Raw genomic sequence first — 13,949 nt, 5'->3', positions numbered from 1 at the left:
GGGTGAGAGGAGATCTGCTGCAGCTGCTGCTCAGGCATTTATGCATAAATCACACCGGCCCAGCAGGTGTGTCCAATGCTGCTGATTACACTCAATCAGGTCTGCAGCCCTCCAGATAGGAACCAATCAGAGGGGCCGTCACAGCTGCATCTAATTAATCTAATTTGACCTTCCAGTGGTGGTGGATTTAACAGCCAATCAAATGTCATGTGACTTGTAATGACTATGAGACCCAGCTGGTAATTACTGATACTTGTGACATGAACCAAAGCAAACAATACACCTTAAGTTATTTATTATGTTCCAACAAGAGGAATATGGGTGCTCAACCTCAAAAATATAAATCAGAAATCTAACAATCATGTCAAGATTTTTCTAACGTGAATATTGCTAAAACATCTGACTACTCAGTATCCAACACTGCATGTGTGTTATAGCCAGTTACACCGTGAGCATCGCTCTCCTGTCTTTCATACTACCACTAGGGGACACCAACATTGTACATCTTCAAATTCAACACGTTGACTTTTAGTCAAAAAAGGAAGAATCCAATATTTATATTTGACCTGCTTTATTTACTAAAATATATGGACATGTTAGCTGCATATAAAACTGATAATGTGTGGCAGAAGAGCATGAACACCAGAAAAGAGACAGGATAACCACGGACAGTTTAGAGAAAGGAAATGTACAGTTAAAAAGGTTTTAAAATACACAAAGATGTGAAGAAATTCCATACTTAAACAGCTGAACAAAGAGGACAGGTGCCATAAAAACAGTCATATAAACACAACTTTTAAGTTTAGGACAGAGCAATGACTACCAAGAGAGGAAATGGTATACACATAATTGATTGCCAGAAGTTATAAACAGATGATGTGGTTTCTAAAGAAGAAATACCAGAGCAAATTTAGAATACGACTGTTAAGCTATTTAAGTACAATGATTAGCTGATGAGCAGTTTGTGCCTCTTGTCTTTTTGGCGAGCCTTCTCTTGGCCTTTCTGGGGAAGGTTGACGTCGCTCTGGCTGAGCGCAGTCCGTGAAACTGTGGACATGCCGTCGACAAACTTGGTCTTGAACAGGACGTTGGCGTTGGTGAACATGCCGTCCTTTAGGGACACCACCACAAACTGCAGGGAGAGAATTTAAAAAGTAAGATATGCATTTTGTATACCCTTTGTTAACACCTTATTATTTTGAAAACCGGACATAGTCACACGTGTAACTTCCTTCTACCTCCACATAGACTCATCGTAAAATTTTTTTTTTATATACTTCAATTTTTCTCCCTCTATCCCCTATTTAATGGCTGAAAGTCTTCTGCACAACCATTTAAGGCTTAGTAAGGTTATTAGAAGAGCATGTGCTTGCGTGTTTCAACGTACCTGGGAGTGTCTAAAATGTGTGCGCAGCATCTGTCCAATGTTCTGTGTGTGCGAGAGATCCAGGGCAGCATCCACCTCGTCTAAGATGTAGATGGGAGCAGGTTTGAACAGCAGCATGGCCAGGATGAGAGACAAGGCCACCAGTGATCTGAAAACACAAGAGACACAAAGAGGGTGCTCAATGAAAGTGACTGACTTCATTATCATCTAATATTCATAGTTATACTACTAAAATAAACAAAATAATTGACACTCAGTGATCATAAAAGTGCTGACCTTTGCCCACCGCTGAGCTCAGTGAGGTTCTCCTTCCAGGTGTTGCCCAAGGCCACCTTGAACTCAAGACCTTCCAGGACACCGCCGCCCTGGGGAGGAGCCAGCTTAGCAGTGGCCCCCGGCAGCAGAGTGGAGAAAATAGAGCCAAAGTCCTTGTTTACCTGCAGAGGAAGGGAAATATTACAACAGAAGGAAAAGTAACAGACATTAGGACGAATGATTTTACAGTGAGATTGTTACCTTCAAATTGATTCACACCACAATTAAAACATTAATGCAGTCTAATTCAGTTGTATTAACTAGGTGTACCTAATAAACTGGCAACGCCGTGTTAATTGCCTCTTGGTATCAAGGTTATAATAGTTTTGAATTTCCGATTAGTTTTTTTTTTTTGCTTTAGTTTTGACTTTGATTTCACTTTAGTTTTAGTTCGTTTTCAGAGTGTGTTTGCTAGTTTTAGTTTAGTTTTTAGCTTTTCAGAAGGGTTTAGTTTTAGTTTTTATATACTTAGTTTTAGTTTTACAGTAATTTTAGTTTTTGTTAGGGTCAACTTAAATGTCTCAGAAGTATGTAGCTACATATACATACAAATACATGGTTGGAGAACTGTGTAGGAATGATCATAATGTTTAATCTTCACACTACTTTAGTGTACGATATGCAGCAATTGCATCACAGCATCATCTCCTGGAAGGACAAGTCTGTTCAATTTCTGTGGTTCAATGTCACAAGAGCTGACGAAACGGTAGTCATTTATTATAGCTAAAAAAAACTAAAACTGGATTGAATTTATGCTCATTTTTATTTTATTTTTATTAGTTTTTTACCCAGGAAATATTGTTTCCTAAAGGATTTAGTTTTAATTTAGTTTCAGTTTCCTAAAAATATTTTTGACAGCTTATTTTTGTTTTAGTTTCAGTTTTCGTTTACTATAATAACCCTGCTCAGTATACATGGCCCAATGTTAAAGGAAAGGGAGCGACAATTGTAAAATGTAGGGGAAAAAATGATTTGCTGAAAGAGAGCAGACCTTCTGCCACGCCACGTTCAGAGCCTCATTCTTCTTCTGGTCCAGCTCCTCGATGGTCTGCAAGATTTTGGCTTTGTCGTTCTCCACGATCCTCTTCTTCTTCATCAGGTCATTGTACTGAAAGAGGGAACACAATTGTGTTGGATAAGATATAAGTCATTCAAAGCTGCAATTGTAGTTTTTGACACAACAATCTCCCCAAATCTTTTTGTGTCCTTGTCCTCACCCTCTCCTCGGCCTCGTTCAGCATGTTCATGGCCCTCTTGTTGATGTTTCTCTCCAGCTTGGTGGTTGTCTCCTCCAGCTTCTTCAGCCGCTGACCGGCCTCTCGGGGGTTGTTGGTCTTAAAGTCATAAGAGGTGTTGGGCTGGCCGAAGAACTGACGCTCCGACCGGATCCAGTCGTGTTCCTCCAGCATCCGAGACACCTGGAGGAAGAACGTATGATGAGGGAGAGAGAGATGGAGAAATGTTTAGAGGACCCTGATCATACTACATAAGATGAAACTTTCAGATAGATACTATGGTAGAGGACTATGTGTATCAGTGTGTGTGTGTGTGTGTGTGTGTGTGTACCTTGTCAGCAGCTTCCTGGCTGTCTTTGCGGTGCTTACTGATGTTGTGTTCCAGTTCCTTGATCTTCAGCTGGACTTCGTTGTTCTGTTCCCTTATTTTATTGGCCTCTGAGCTCTTACCCTGTGACATTGAAAGTGGATAAAAATGATCAAACAAATAGTCACATATTAAACTTCCAAGCAGTAAAATTATTCAGCAATAGACAATTAAGAAAGTGAAATAGACAGATCTAAGTAGTAGGCGAAACTGTTGCAAGTACAGAGTAATAAAACGAGGTTCCAAGGTATAACTCTAAGCTTTTCAAACTGGGGTTAAAAACCAAAGTAGGGCTGCCTCTCTTACTCAACTAATTGGTCGTTTTGGTTTAAGTCGTCCAAGATTTTAATGCTTTTTTCATGCTCAATGACTTATTTCTAATGCCTAATTTATACTCCTTTGGAAAAGCTTGCGTCGGAGAGATGGTTTATAGGCTTGCAGAGAGCCGCAGAAAAGTGTAATTATGCGCCAGGCACCGCAGATACCACTAAAGTTTGAATGGACATCAGAGCCGTGAGGTGGGATTTCCAGACAAGTACCTCACATCTGTTACAACAACAACCGCCTTATTAATTCTAAGAAACGCTCGTTCTCATCATCCAACTCTTCCATGATTTTTTTTCCAGCCATGGAGTTGTGTTGAGCCAAACTCATATGGAACTATTGAATCAAATCATGCCCATCAAATAAATCAAAGACCTCCTGACAAAGGATTTGAAACCTGCGGGTCCAAATCAGAAAGAAATGACATAACTATGTGCAATCTGCTGCAGGAGTATAAATCAAGCATAAGAAACTTTTGTGCACATCTCTGGTAAACACAAGATTTAAAGTGGTGCTTTTGTGTGATTCTTTGTGGAGACACTCAGTTTTACTGATCTGTCGATTGATTAGTTGACCATATCATGAGTTAGTCGACTTTTCTTCGGTCGATGACAACATTAAAGGAAAAAAAATGTACTCACCTTGAGCTCTTTGTCCTGAGCCATGATCACTTCCTTCTGTTTGGCCAGCTCCTCCTGGGCTTTACGCACTGCCTCCTGCACAGCAAGAGAGAGAGAATGAGATAAGAGGCAAGAAAAATAAGAACAGTAGAGTAAACCTGTGCACCTGAAATGTGAGCTCTTGGGGATTTCAAATTGTCCTCAAAAGTACAAATCTTAAGTGTGGCCATGACACAGTTCTATATACACACAGCTTGAAAATGATGCAGATACCTTGTTCTGTGATACGGTGCAGGCCATGCTGTCTATCTGCTCCTGGATGGCCTTTGTAGCTTCATCTACAGCCTGAATCTGCTGCTCATAACCCGCCTGCTCCCTCCGCAGCTCCTCCAGCTCCAGAGCCACTGCGTCCGAGTCCTGCACACATGAGCAAGAAAAGAAACTCATTTGATCGATTCACCAGAAGCAACAGCGGATTGAGAGGGTGACTGACTGTGTGTGATTGCGTGTGTGTGTCTGGTCGGTGTACCTGCTGCATCTGCTTCAGCTTCTTATTGAAGGTATCGGCTTTGGCCTTGGCTGCGTTGAGGTTCTGCTGGGCGGCTTTCAGCTCCTTCTCTCTCTCCGCGTCAGCGTTCTTCATCTTATTCTCCAGCACCTTGTACTTTTCTTCAGCCCGCTTCTGCACATCCTTGGTGACACGCAAAGTCTCCTCGCTCTCCTCTGGTTGAGCAAACACACCACACACAGTTAAGTTAGCAAACGAAAGATTAAATCAGGACAAATGTGTTGTTTTAGTTTCAATTTTCTATCAGATCTGTACATATGTAGAGATCTGATAGCAATTTGTGTATACAGTATGCACAAACAGCCTTGTTTAATTCAATTATTTTAAATTGTGTCTGACCGATGGCCTTGCGCAGCCTCTCCAGCTCTTCTTGCTGCTGGTGGAAGGAGCTCTGCTGCAGCTTGGCCTGCAGAATCTGCTCCTCCTCAACTTTCAGCTCCTCCTGCTGCTTCAGCTGACGGTACCTGGAGGGAGAAAATGTGGTGAAGTGAGGAAGAAAATGGCGTGGGTAGGTGGGAAAAATATGAGATAATGGAATCCAGGAAGATGTGCAAGCACATTTTCGGGCACTGAGTTGCTGATGACGCTGGTGATGGTAGGATTTATTTTGTGAATTCAAATTTGTGTATCTCAAGCAAAACGATTTAAAAATATCGTACTGTAAATGTGCATCAAAATTATAGCCCGACTGATACAGGATTGTTAAGGCCAATACTAATATCAGTATTTTTTAAAAATGTGATAACAATGTATCGGCTGATTTTAATATTTTTTTAACATAAACAAACAATCTTGATATGGATCCCTTAGATTCGTTTTTATTTTTTAAAGAATTTTGACAAAGATACGCACTGAGGAGGACATTTTGCAGTATAAAAATCAACTTGTCAGTTCTCTCTGGTGGACAAATAATTTAAAAAGTGACATTATACTGTAATTTCTTATTACTTATCGGCCGACATATGCACCTATACAGATAAATCTCAGCCGGGCCGATTCATTTTTTACTGGCTCGAAACAGTATAATTTCAATACACGTGTGTATTTTGTCTGTTTGTGCCTGCATACTTCTCAGCGGTTCCCTTAAGTCCGGCTAGTTGTCGTTCAATATCCTGAAGCTGGGCCTCCTTGTCATTCAAGTTGTCCCGAACCTCCTTCAGTTCCTGCAGGCTGGTCAGAACGGATGCTGACTGGGAGCGAGCACCTAGAAGAGAAAAAGCAGGAAAAAAGAAAGTCCATTAGAAAGTCTGTTTCACTGAATGATTAGCAGGAGTTTTTAAATACTTGTGTGTGAAAAAAAAATTAAAAAATATCTAATTGCACAAGTCATGAAAGTTAAAACTGTTATTCTAGGTATAACGTTCAGAAGCTTTAGAAAACACAGATGAAGCAAACACGATTTTAAGTAATAAATCAAACATTTGGATGTACAGGATAACAAGTTGTGGTATGTTTCAAAGCAACATTACATACTGCATGTATGTAAGGTTGTACATACACATAATTTAGTACATGAATCCTTGTTCTCACCTCCGCTCAGAGTTCCCTGTGGGTCGAAGATGTCCCCTCCAAGAGTGACGGTCTTGGTCATCACCTGCTTATCAAAAGCTACTTTCTTGGCGTTGTCCAGGTTGTCACACACCAGTGTGGAGCCAAAGACGTACTCCATGGCCTTACGCAGGTCAGATTCATAGCCCACCAGGGACAGAGCTGTGTGGACGTTGTCCTCTCCAACCTGACAGAAGACGGAGAACGGATGAGTCAGGACAGGGTGAGTAAGAGAAGGCGAGTCATCAAACAGACTGTGTCACATTTCTAGATCAGACAGAACGACGATTTTAATTTCCAAACCGAGCAGTATTTAGATCTCTCACCAGGCTCTTGGCGGCGTTCACCACTCTGTCATTGAGTGTCTTGGCAGAGATCTTGTTCAGGGGGATGATGGTGTACCTCCGCTGCAGCTCTCCCTTCTCCAACAGCTTTTTACCTGTCACCTGGCAAAAGACAAAAATCACAACTCCGGTTACACTGTACCCCTCTCTGCAAATGAAATAACATAAACACCTGAACATGCATAAGTAACACACCTACCTCTGTGTCAACTACGATGTTATAGAGCCGTCCGCCTGCAACAACCTCCAGTCCTGTTGCGTAGGAGACGTCACGGACTGTGATCAGGTTAGCTAGCAGCCCCTTTACTTTGCTGCGGTCCCATCCTCGCTCTGGGTCCCTATAAGACAGCAGAAAACACATTATAATTACTTTACAAATGTTGAATGGTGGAACTCTTCTCAGGGCCCAAGGTAACATGAAGAGACGATGATTATTATTGGCAGGTCCATTGCGAATGACCGGCTCGCTGTACATTATCCCGCTTATAACACGGCTACTTACTTTAGAAATCAATAATTGGCCACAAAAATGGTCCGCCAGAGCCCGAGATCAGAACTGCATCCATACTAATGGTCTGTTATACATAGCAACGGTCTGCTATAAAGAAATAACAGACCATAGACTGTTGTGATTGACCAATCAGAATCAAGTATTCAGCAAAGACGTGTAATAAATATATTGATATATTTGTTTTAAAACATCACAATAGTTGAGTTTGTCAGTATCAGTAGGTCAGTGCTAATTCCCATCTAGTTATCCAAAACATTTGGTAAATTCCCAGCATGGAGTCTGGGAATTAATTATGAATAGCTGGAATAATTGAAAACACCTGTGAGGGTGTGCACGGCCTTTAAATTCAGAATAGATTCATTAATCTAATTAAGAAACGATTATTTTGCCCTAACATTAGGGGCAAACAAACAAAAGTGGGAACATTTACTCAAAACATACTGTATAGTTAAATAGATGAGCTTACTTGTAATCGAAGCGCAAGTTGGGGAAGCGAGACACGAGCTGCTCGTAGGTCTCTTTAAGTTTAGCGGCCTCTCTGGACAGCTGCCTCCTTTTCTCCAGCAGATTCTCCTCCTTCCCATCTGCATACAGACAGACAGACGTACAGACACAGTAAAAGTTGTTACAGAATGTATATTACATAAGGAATGGCAGCTGGCTCGTGTATTAGAGGCTGTCTGCATACAGTGCTCTGCTCACACACACCTTCATAGTTGAGTTTGGTCAGCTCGGCCTGTAGTTTCTCCCTGCTGCTTTTGACAGCCTGCAGGCTGTCCTGGTCCTTCTTGTAGCCACCGTCCATCTTTTTCACCTCTGCCTGTTTGGTCTTCAGCTCAGCCTGGGCGTGCTTCAGGGTCATCTGGGCCTGGACACAAAAGAAGACAGAGACAAGACAGATGAACCATCTTTGAAATCGACAGGAAAGAAATTGAGTATTTTCTCAATATAGAAGAATTTTAGAATCAGCAGGCCTGCCCGATGTATATTCATGTTCATATTAATTCTTTCCTCACCTGCTTGGCCTCAGTATCTGCCTTGCTCATGTCATTCTTGCAGGTCATCATCTGCCCAGCCAGCGTTGCCTCCTCTCCGTCCTCATTGGTAGAAAGGCCCGCTGACACGGCCCTGAAGTGCTGCTCAGCTGCCTCGAGGGCTGTGCTGTCTTTCTGTCCCTCCTCCTGTAGAGCCTGAAGCTGCTCCGTCAGCTTAGAAACCTCCTTTTCTTTGACCACAAGCATTGTCTTGTCCTAAGGATGAAGGAAAACAACAGCCGATCAGGAAGTTGTGCAGATAGCCCTCATTGTATGTGAATTTCATTTGATAGAAGTTTTTGTTTTGACAAGAAAGTAAACAAGTTATATAGGCACATATTAGCTAAATGTATTGTCCCGTTACCTCCTCCATACTCTTGACAAGCTCCTTCCTCTTCTTGGTTTCATCTTTGACGTTCTGTTTTTTCAGGTCAAGTGCACTCTGAGCTTTGGCGTCCACACGTTGCACGTCAGCTAGAGTCTCTTCCAGGGATTTTAATACTCCACTCACCTCCTACAGATGAGCAGATAAACATTAAAGACAAAGCAACATGACTCAAGATTCCTTTTCCTTGTTGTGGCTTCATAAAAACATACAAAACATTGATTTTGATAGGCTACAGATTATTTTATCCAGGAGCAAAAATTCAAATGTTCAATTCTTCTTTCCGAAGAATGAGGAGAATAAAGTCTTCCAGTGTACCTGGTCTTTTTTCTTCTGCAGCTCCTGGATCTGGGCCGACAGCTCCTGGACTTTGCTCTCATTCTCAGCCATGCTCGCTTGCATCTTGGTGATGTTATCCTGCATCCCCTTCAGATTATCTGCTGACTTCAGCTTGGTTTCCTCTGCACACACAAACAGCCAGGCCACGTACAGCCGGGACAAGTGCTGGATCTCACGCATCAGCTTCTGGTACTCCAAGTACGATGATCGTTCCTGCAGAGGGAGGAAGGTTCAGAAAAAAAGGGAAATAATGACTAAAACATGAAATTTAACCCGGAAAATGTATAATTCTTGCCATTATATGTCAGTCACAGCAGGAAATCACAAGTTTTGATTTTGCAGTGTACCTACCTCTTGAAGTTTTTGCATGGTTGGAGTAATTTCCTCATCCAAAATCTAGTAAACAAAGAGAATCAGTTGAATATTTCAACATTAGTTGCAATTGTATGTGTGGCAGCTGCCCACTGGAGAATGACCATTCTCAGATAAATTAGTCAAAAAGAAGTTTGGATGTTTAACATACAGTCTGAATCTCCTTCAGCTTGGCCTCCTTCTTCTCGATGGTTTTCTGAGCGCTAATCTTTTTACATTCATACATCCTGGTTCCCGCTGCCTCTTCAATCATGGCGAGGATCTGAAAGAAAAGAGGTGGTCATTGGAAGACTTGAAAAAGGCAGGACAACTGTATGAAATAGTATTGATGGTGGGATTGTGTATGCTTTACCTCTGGTGGCTTCATGTTTAGCACTTTGGTGATCCTCCCCTAAAATATTGGAAACATCACATGATATAAAATACTGCAGAGAGGGTCACAAACGCAACCACTAGAGTTGCCAAGTCTGCTTTTTATAAGTGACTTATTTTCTTGAAAAGTAGCTTACAAATATTGGTATGGTTGTGTTATAGGGTAGGGTTGCGTTTTTTTGGGCTTGTTTCTAAAAGTGTAGTTGCTTATTTGGGCTTGCTCTTGTCTCTCTTCTCTATACCCGTCTAGTTTGTCCTGTTGCATCCGTACACCCCCCCGATCTAAATCTAGATCTAATTTTGTAAAATTACAAGCTAAAAACGGATGCAAAAATGACACAAAATGTTCAACTATAAGTTTATATCAAGAAAAATGTAAAGTTACAAGTTAAAATTTGATGCAAAAATGACATGAAATGTTCAACTTTAAGTTTATAACAAAAGAAATGTAAAGTTTCAAGCTAAAAATGGACACATCAATGCAATCTAATGAATGCAATCAAGAATGAATGCATACATATACAGTATATGAAGAAGAAGAAGAAGAACGAGAAGAAGAAGAAGAACGAGAAGAACAAGAAGAAGAACGAGAAGAAGAAGAAGAAGAAGAACGAGAAGAAGAAGAAGAAGGAGGACAAGAAGAAGAAGAACAAGAAGAAGAAGAGGAAAAAGAAGAAGAAGAAGAAGAAGTAGAAGGAGGACGAGAAGAAGAAGAAGGACAAGAAGAAGAAGAACGAGAAGAAGAAGAAGAAGAAGAAAAAGAAGAAGAAGAAGAAGAGAAGAAGAAGAAGATCGGTTTGGTGTTTTTTTGAGGGGGAGAGGTGCTTCTTTTGGGCTTGTTTCTGTGGACCTGGTTGCTTGTTTATCTCGCAAGATCTGGCAACCACTGCTGCAAACACAAGACTGACCTGCATGATGAGAAAATGCGGGTTGTTGACGTTGAGGCCAATAGAGCAGAACAAGTCCTGCACCCTGGTGTTGTTGGCATTGACTCCATTGATGAGGTACTTGTTCCTGCCACCAATCACCACCTTAAAGAAAAATGTATAACACAGTTTTAGTATTAGGCATAGCACACAATAACCAGTTGTACACCAATTAGAGTCTTCTTTATCTTTACCAACCTGTCTGGTGACGGTGATCTCATCATGGGTTTCAAAACCCAGAGGACTCTGGCTTTTGTTGGAGTTGTCAAAGGTAATAGACACAGTGGCCTTGGTGATGCCTCCCTGTCCATTTTTGTAAACCAAGTCCTGGAGGTTGGAGGCTCGCACCTTTCAAGTGAAAAATTACACAAACAGATACAAGTTTCAAGATGCTTGAATGAATGAATGAATTAAAGACTTTATTTCCAACATAAAAATAAATAAAAACAGACACAAAAGAGTAATAGTGTCCGAAAAGGAGTAGGTAGAAGTAAAACTTATATTTCCCTACCCCTTTCTCCCTTCTCCTCTAATAACTCATATATCATAGAATGATAATATAATATATAAACTATCCCAGATTTATTTACATCCCAAATTAAATATATGAACAGCATCCCAAGTTTATTTACTTTACTTTTTTTCTCAAAGTTATGACTTTATTCTCGTAATATAATGACTTTATTCTCATAATATTACGACTTTTTTTTCTAATAAAGTTATGACTTTATTTTCGTAATATTAGTACTTTTTTCCCGTAAAGTTATGAATTTATTCTCGTAATATTTTGACTAATTTCTCGTAATATTACGACTTTTCCCCCGTAAAGTTATGAATTTATTCTCGTAATATTTTGACTAATTTCTCGTAATATTACGACTTTTTTCCCGTAAAGTTATGAATTTATTCTCGTAATATTTTGACTAATTTCTCGTAATATTACGACTTTTTTTCCCGTAAAGTTATGAATTTATTCTCGTAATATTTTGACTAATTTCTCGTAATATTACGACTTTTTTCCCGTAAAGTTATGAATTTATTCTCGTAATATTTTGACTAATTTCTCGTAATATTACGACTTTTTTCCCGTAAAGTTATGAATTCATTCTCGTAATATTTTGACTAATTTCTCGTAATATTACGACTTTTTTCTCGTAAAGTTATGAATTCATTCTCGTAATATTTTGACTAATTTCTCGTAATATTACGACTTTTTTCTCGTAAAGTTATGACTTTATTCTCATAATATTACGACTTTTTTTTCTCATAATGTTACGACTTTATTGTCATAATATTTAAACTTTTTTCTCGTAATATTATGACTTTATTCTGTAAATCTCAGATTTTTTTCCATCAATATGACCCTAATACTCTGTAGTACATTGTCTCTTTGGTCCTCACTGCATTAGACTTATATACTATATACTTAGACTATAAACTGTGTTACCTTCATCACAATGCTCAAATGTTTTGCGGCTCCAGACAGATATTTTGTTCCTTAAATGTCTCTTTAGACAGTAAAGGCTGCTGACCCCTGCTATAGCCGATAAACACACTCACATGGCTGAGGTTGGAGATGCCCAGGAGGAAACAGATGGAGTCCAGGATGTTGGACTTGCCGCTGCCGTTGAGTCCTGTGATGGCGTTGAACAGCGGATCAAAGCCGTTGATCTCCGTCCTCTGAGCGTAGGACTTGAATCCTTCTAAAATAATAGACTTAATATACATCTTTAAGGCTGTCCAACTCTCCGCAAACTACCGGAGGAAAGATTTACGGTGTTTTTAATACCAAACCGGTAAAAGTTCAGACACTAACTAGGTTACAGCCCGGCGTGTTTACAACCGTCAACTCCTTCTTCTAACTTCGAATTTTGGCGGCAGGTCCGTCCTCATCTGTGCCGGCGACGGGATGAAGGAATTAAAATGTATTTTAGCACGATTTGTACATATATCAATTATAATGTATCAATATAGACACACAAATGACTCGGGGATTTAAATATGATATGTAACAAAAATAGTTTAATATATATTTAATGTTTATTTTCGGCAGGCACATTTTAAGGCTACTAAATGGTCCTTGTCGCCTGTAACAATCTGGTAGCAAATGTTTTGGCGCCATCTGTAGGTTAGAAAGCTGAACTACAGGTGGAAGAAAAAATAATGTGTCCCGTGTCAAACGTAGACAGACAGATAGATAGATAGATAGATAGATAGATAGATAGATAGATAGATAGATAGATAGTAACTTTATTGATCCCGAGGGAAATTCAAGTTTCCAGCATCACAGTTCCATAGTGCAAAACATGTTAGTAAAAAGGCAGTAAAAAAAGTTAGTAGTGCAAACTACAAAAAAATATACCAGATATAAAAATACAAAGAGATGAAGAAAAACTGTTAAAACAGAAGGATACAAACTAATTATCATCAGTGATGGGTAAGACTTATACAGTGTTTTTTTTAATGATAATAGCATGTAACCTACAGTATTTTTCATTCTTTCAGGTGGAATTTAATTCATTCATTCATTCATTCATTCATTCTCACTGTGCAATATCATTTTCCACTCCGCTCTTTTTTACTGTGTTAGCTGATGCTTCTTGTTTCTGCACTATCCCCTTTGCTGCTGTACACTGCAAATTTCCCCACTGCGGGACTAATAAAGGAATATCTCATCTTATCTTATATTATTATTTTTAATGATGATTCTACCGTGTTAAAGGTCCCATATTATGCTCATTTTCATGTTCGTACTTGTATATTGTGTTTCTACTAGAACCCTTTACATGCTGTAATGTTAAAAAAAACAACTTTATTTTCCTCACACTGTCAGCCTGAATATGCCTGTATTCACCCTCTGTCTGAAACGCTCCGTTTTAGCGAATTTTGCGGAATTGCAACAGAATTGCGTTGCTAGGCAACAGCTTGGGTCCATGTGTACTTCCTGTCAGCAGATGACATTCACATACACTGCAACCAGGAATAAACTGGGACACATTTAGAATGTTAAATTTAAAATTGTGTCAAGGGTCTAAATATTGTATATTTGTGACATCACGAATGGGCAGAAATCCTGACAGCTTGTTTCAAATGCAGAGTTTCTGAATACGGACTGTGTGTATTTCCCTGTGGATTGAGTGTTTCGATACTTTCACAGTATTTATATAGGACTGTAGCCTGCTTTATAAGAAAAAAATGTGAAAATCTCACTTTTTCATAATATGGGTCCTTTAAATAATAAAAACTTGAAGTATGAAGCCGTACTCACCATTAAGAACAACAGAAAAGTCCTCCTAGCATTA

At 39.7% G+C, this 13,949-nt stretch overlaps 1 protein-coding gene across 1 annotated transcript; it reads right to left on the bottom strand.

The window, feature by feature from the left end:
* Positions 1-554: 554 nt before the first annotated feature.
* Positions 555-12,375, bottom strand: smc2 (structural maintenance of chromosomes 2). The gene is made up of 25 exons (XM_037765515.1): positions 12,208-12,375; positions 10,846-10,995; positions 10,630-10,752; positions 9,702-9,740; positions 9,501-9,611; positions 9,329-9,373; positions 8,957-9,190; positions 8,618-8,767; positions 8,236-8,469; positions 7,928-8,087; positions 7,686-7,803; positions 6,908-7,046; positions 6,691-6,810; positions 6,347-6,551; positions 5,885-6,020; positions 5,156-5,280; positions 4,778-4,971; positions 4,522-4,665; positions 4,270-4,344; positions 3,269-3,388; positions 2,920-3,120; positions 2,694-2,810; positions 1,664-1,824; positions 1,388-1,535; positions 555-1,132 (listed from the first exon to the last, which is right to left on the bottom strand). Exons 1-25 carry the CDS (start codon positions 12,373-12,375, stop codon positions 947-949), a joined length of 3,603 nt encoding a protein of 1,200 aa, XP_037621443.1. The 3' UTR covers positions 555-946.
* Positions 12,376-13,949: the final 1,574 nt, after the last annotated feature.

Source organism: Sebastes umbrosus, chromosome 3, assembly GCF_015220745.1.
Source record: "Sebastes umbrosus isolate fSebUmb1 chromosome 3, fSebUmb1.pri, whole genome shotgun sequence".
Taxonomy (NCBI): domain Eukaryota; kingdom Metazoa; phylum Chordata; class Actinopteri; order Perciformes; family Sebastidae; genus Sebastes; species Sebastes umbrosus.
This window is presented reverse-complemented; position numbering and strand designations above follow the sequence as displayed.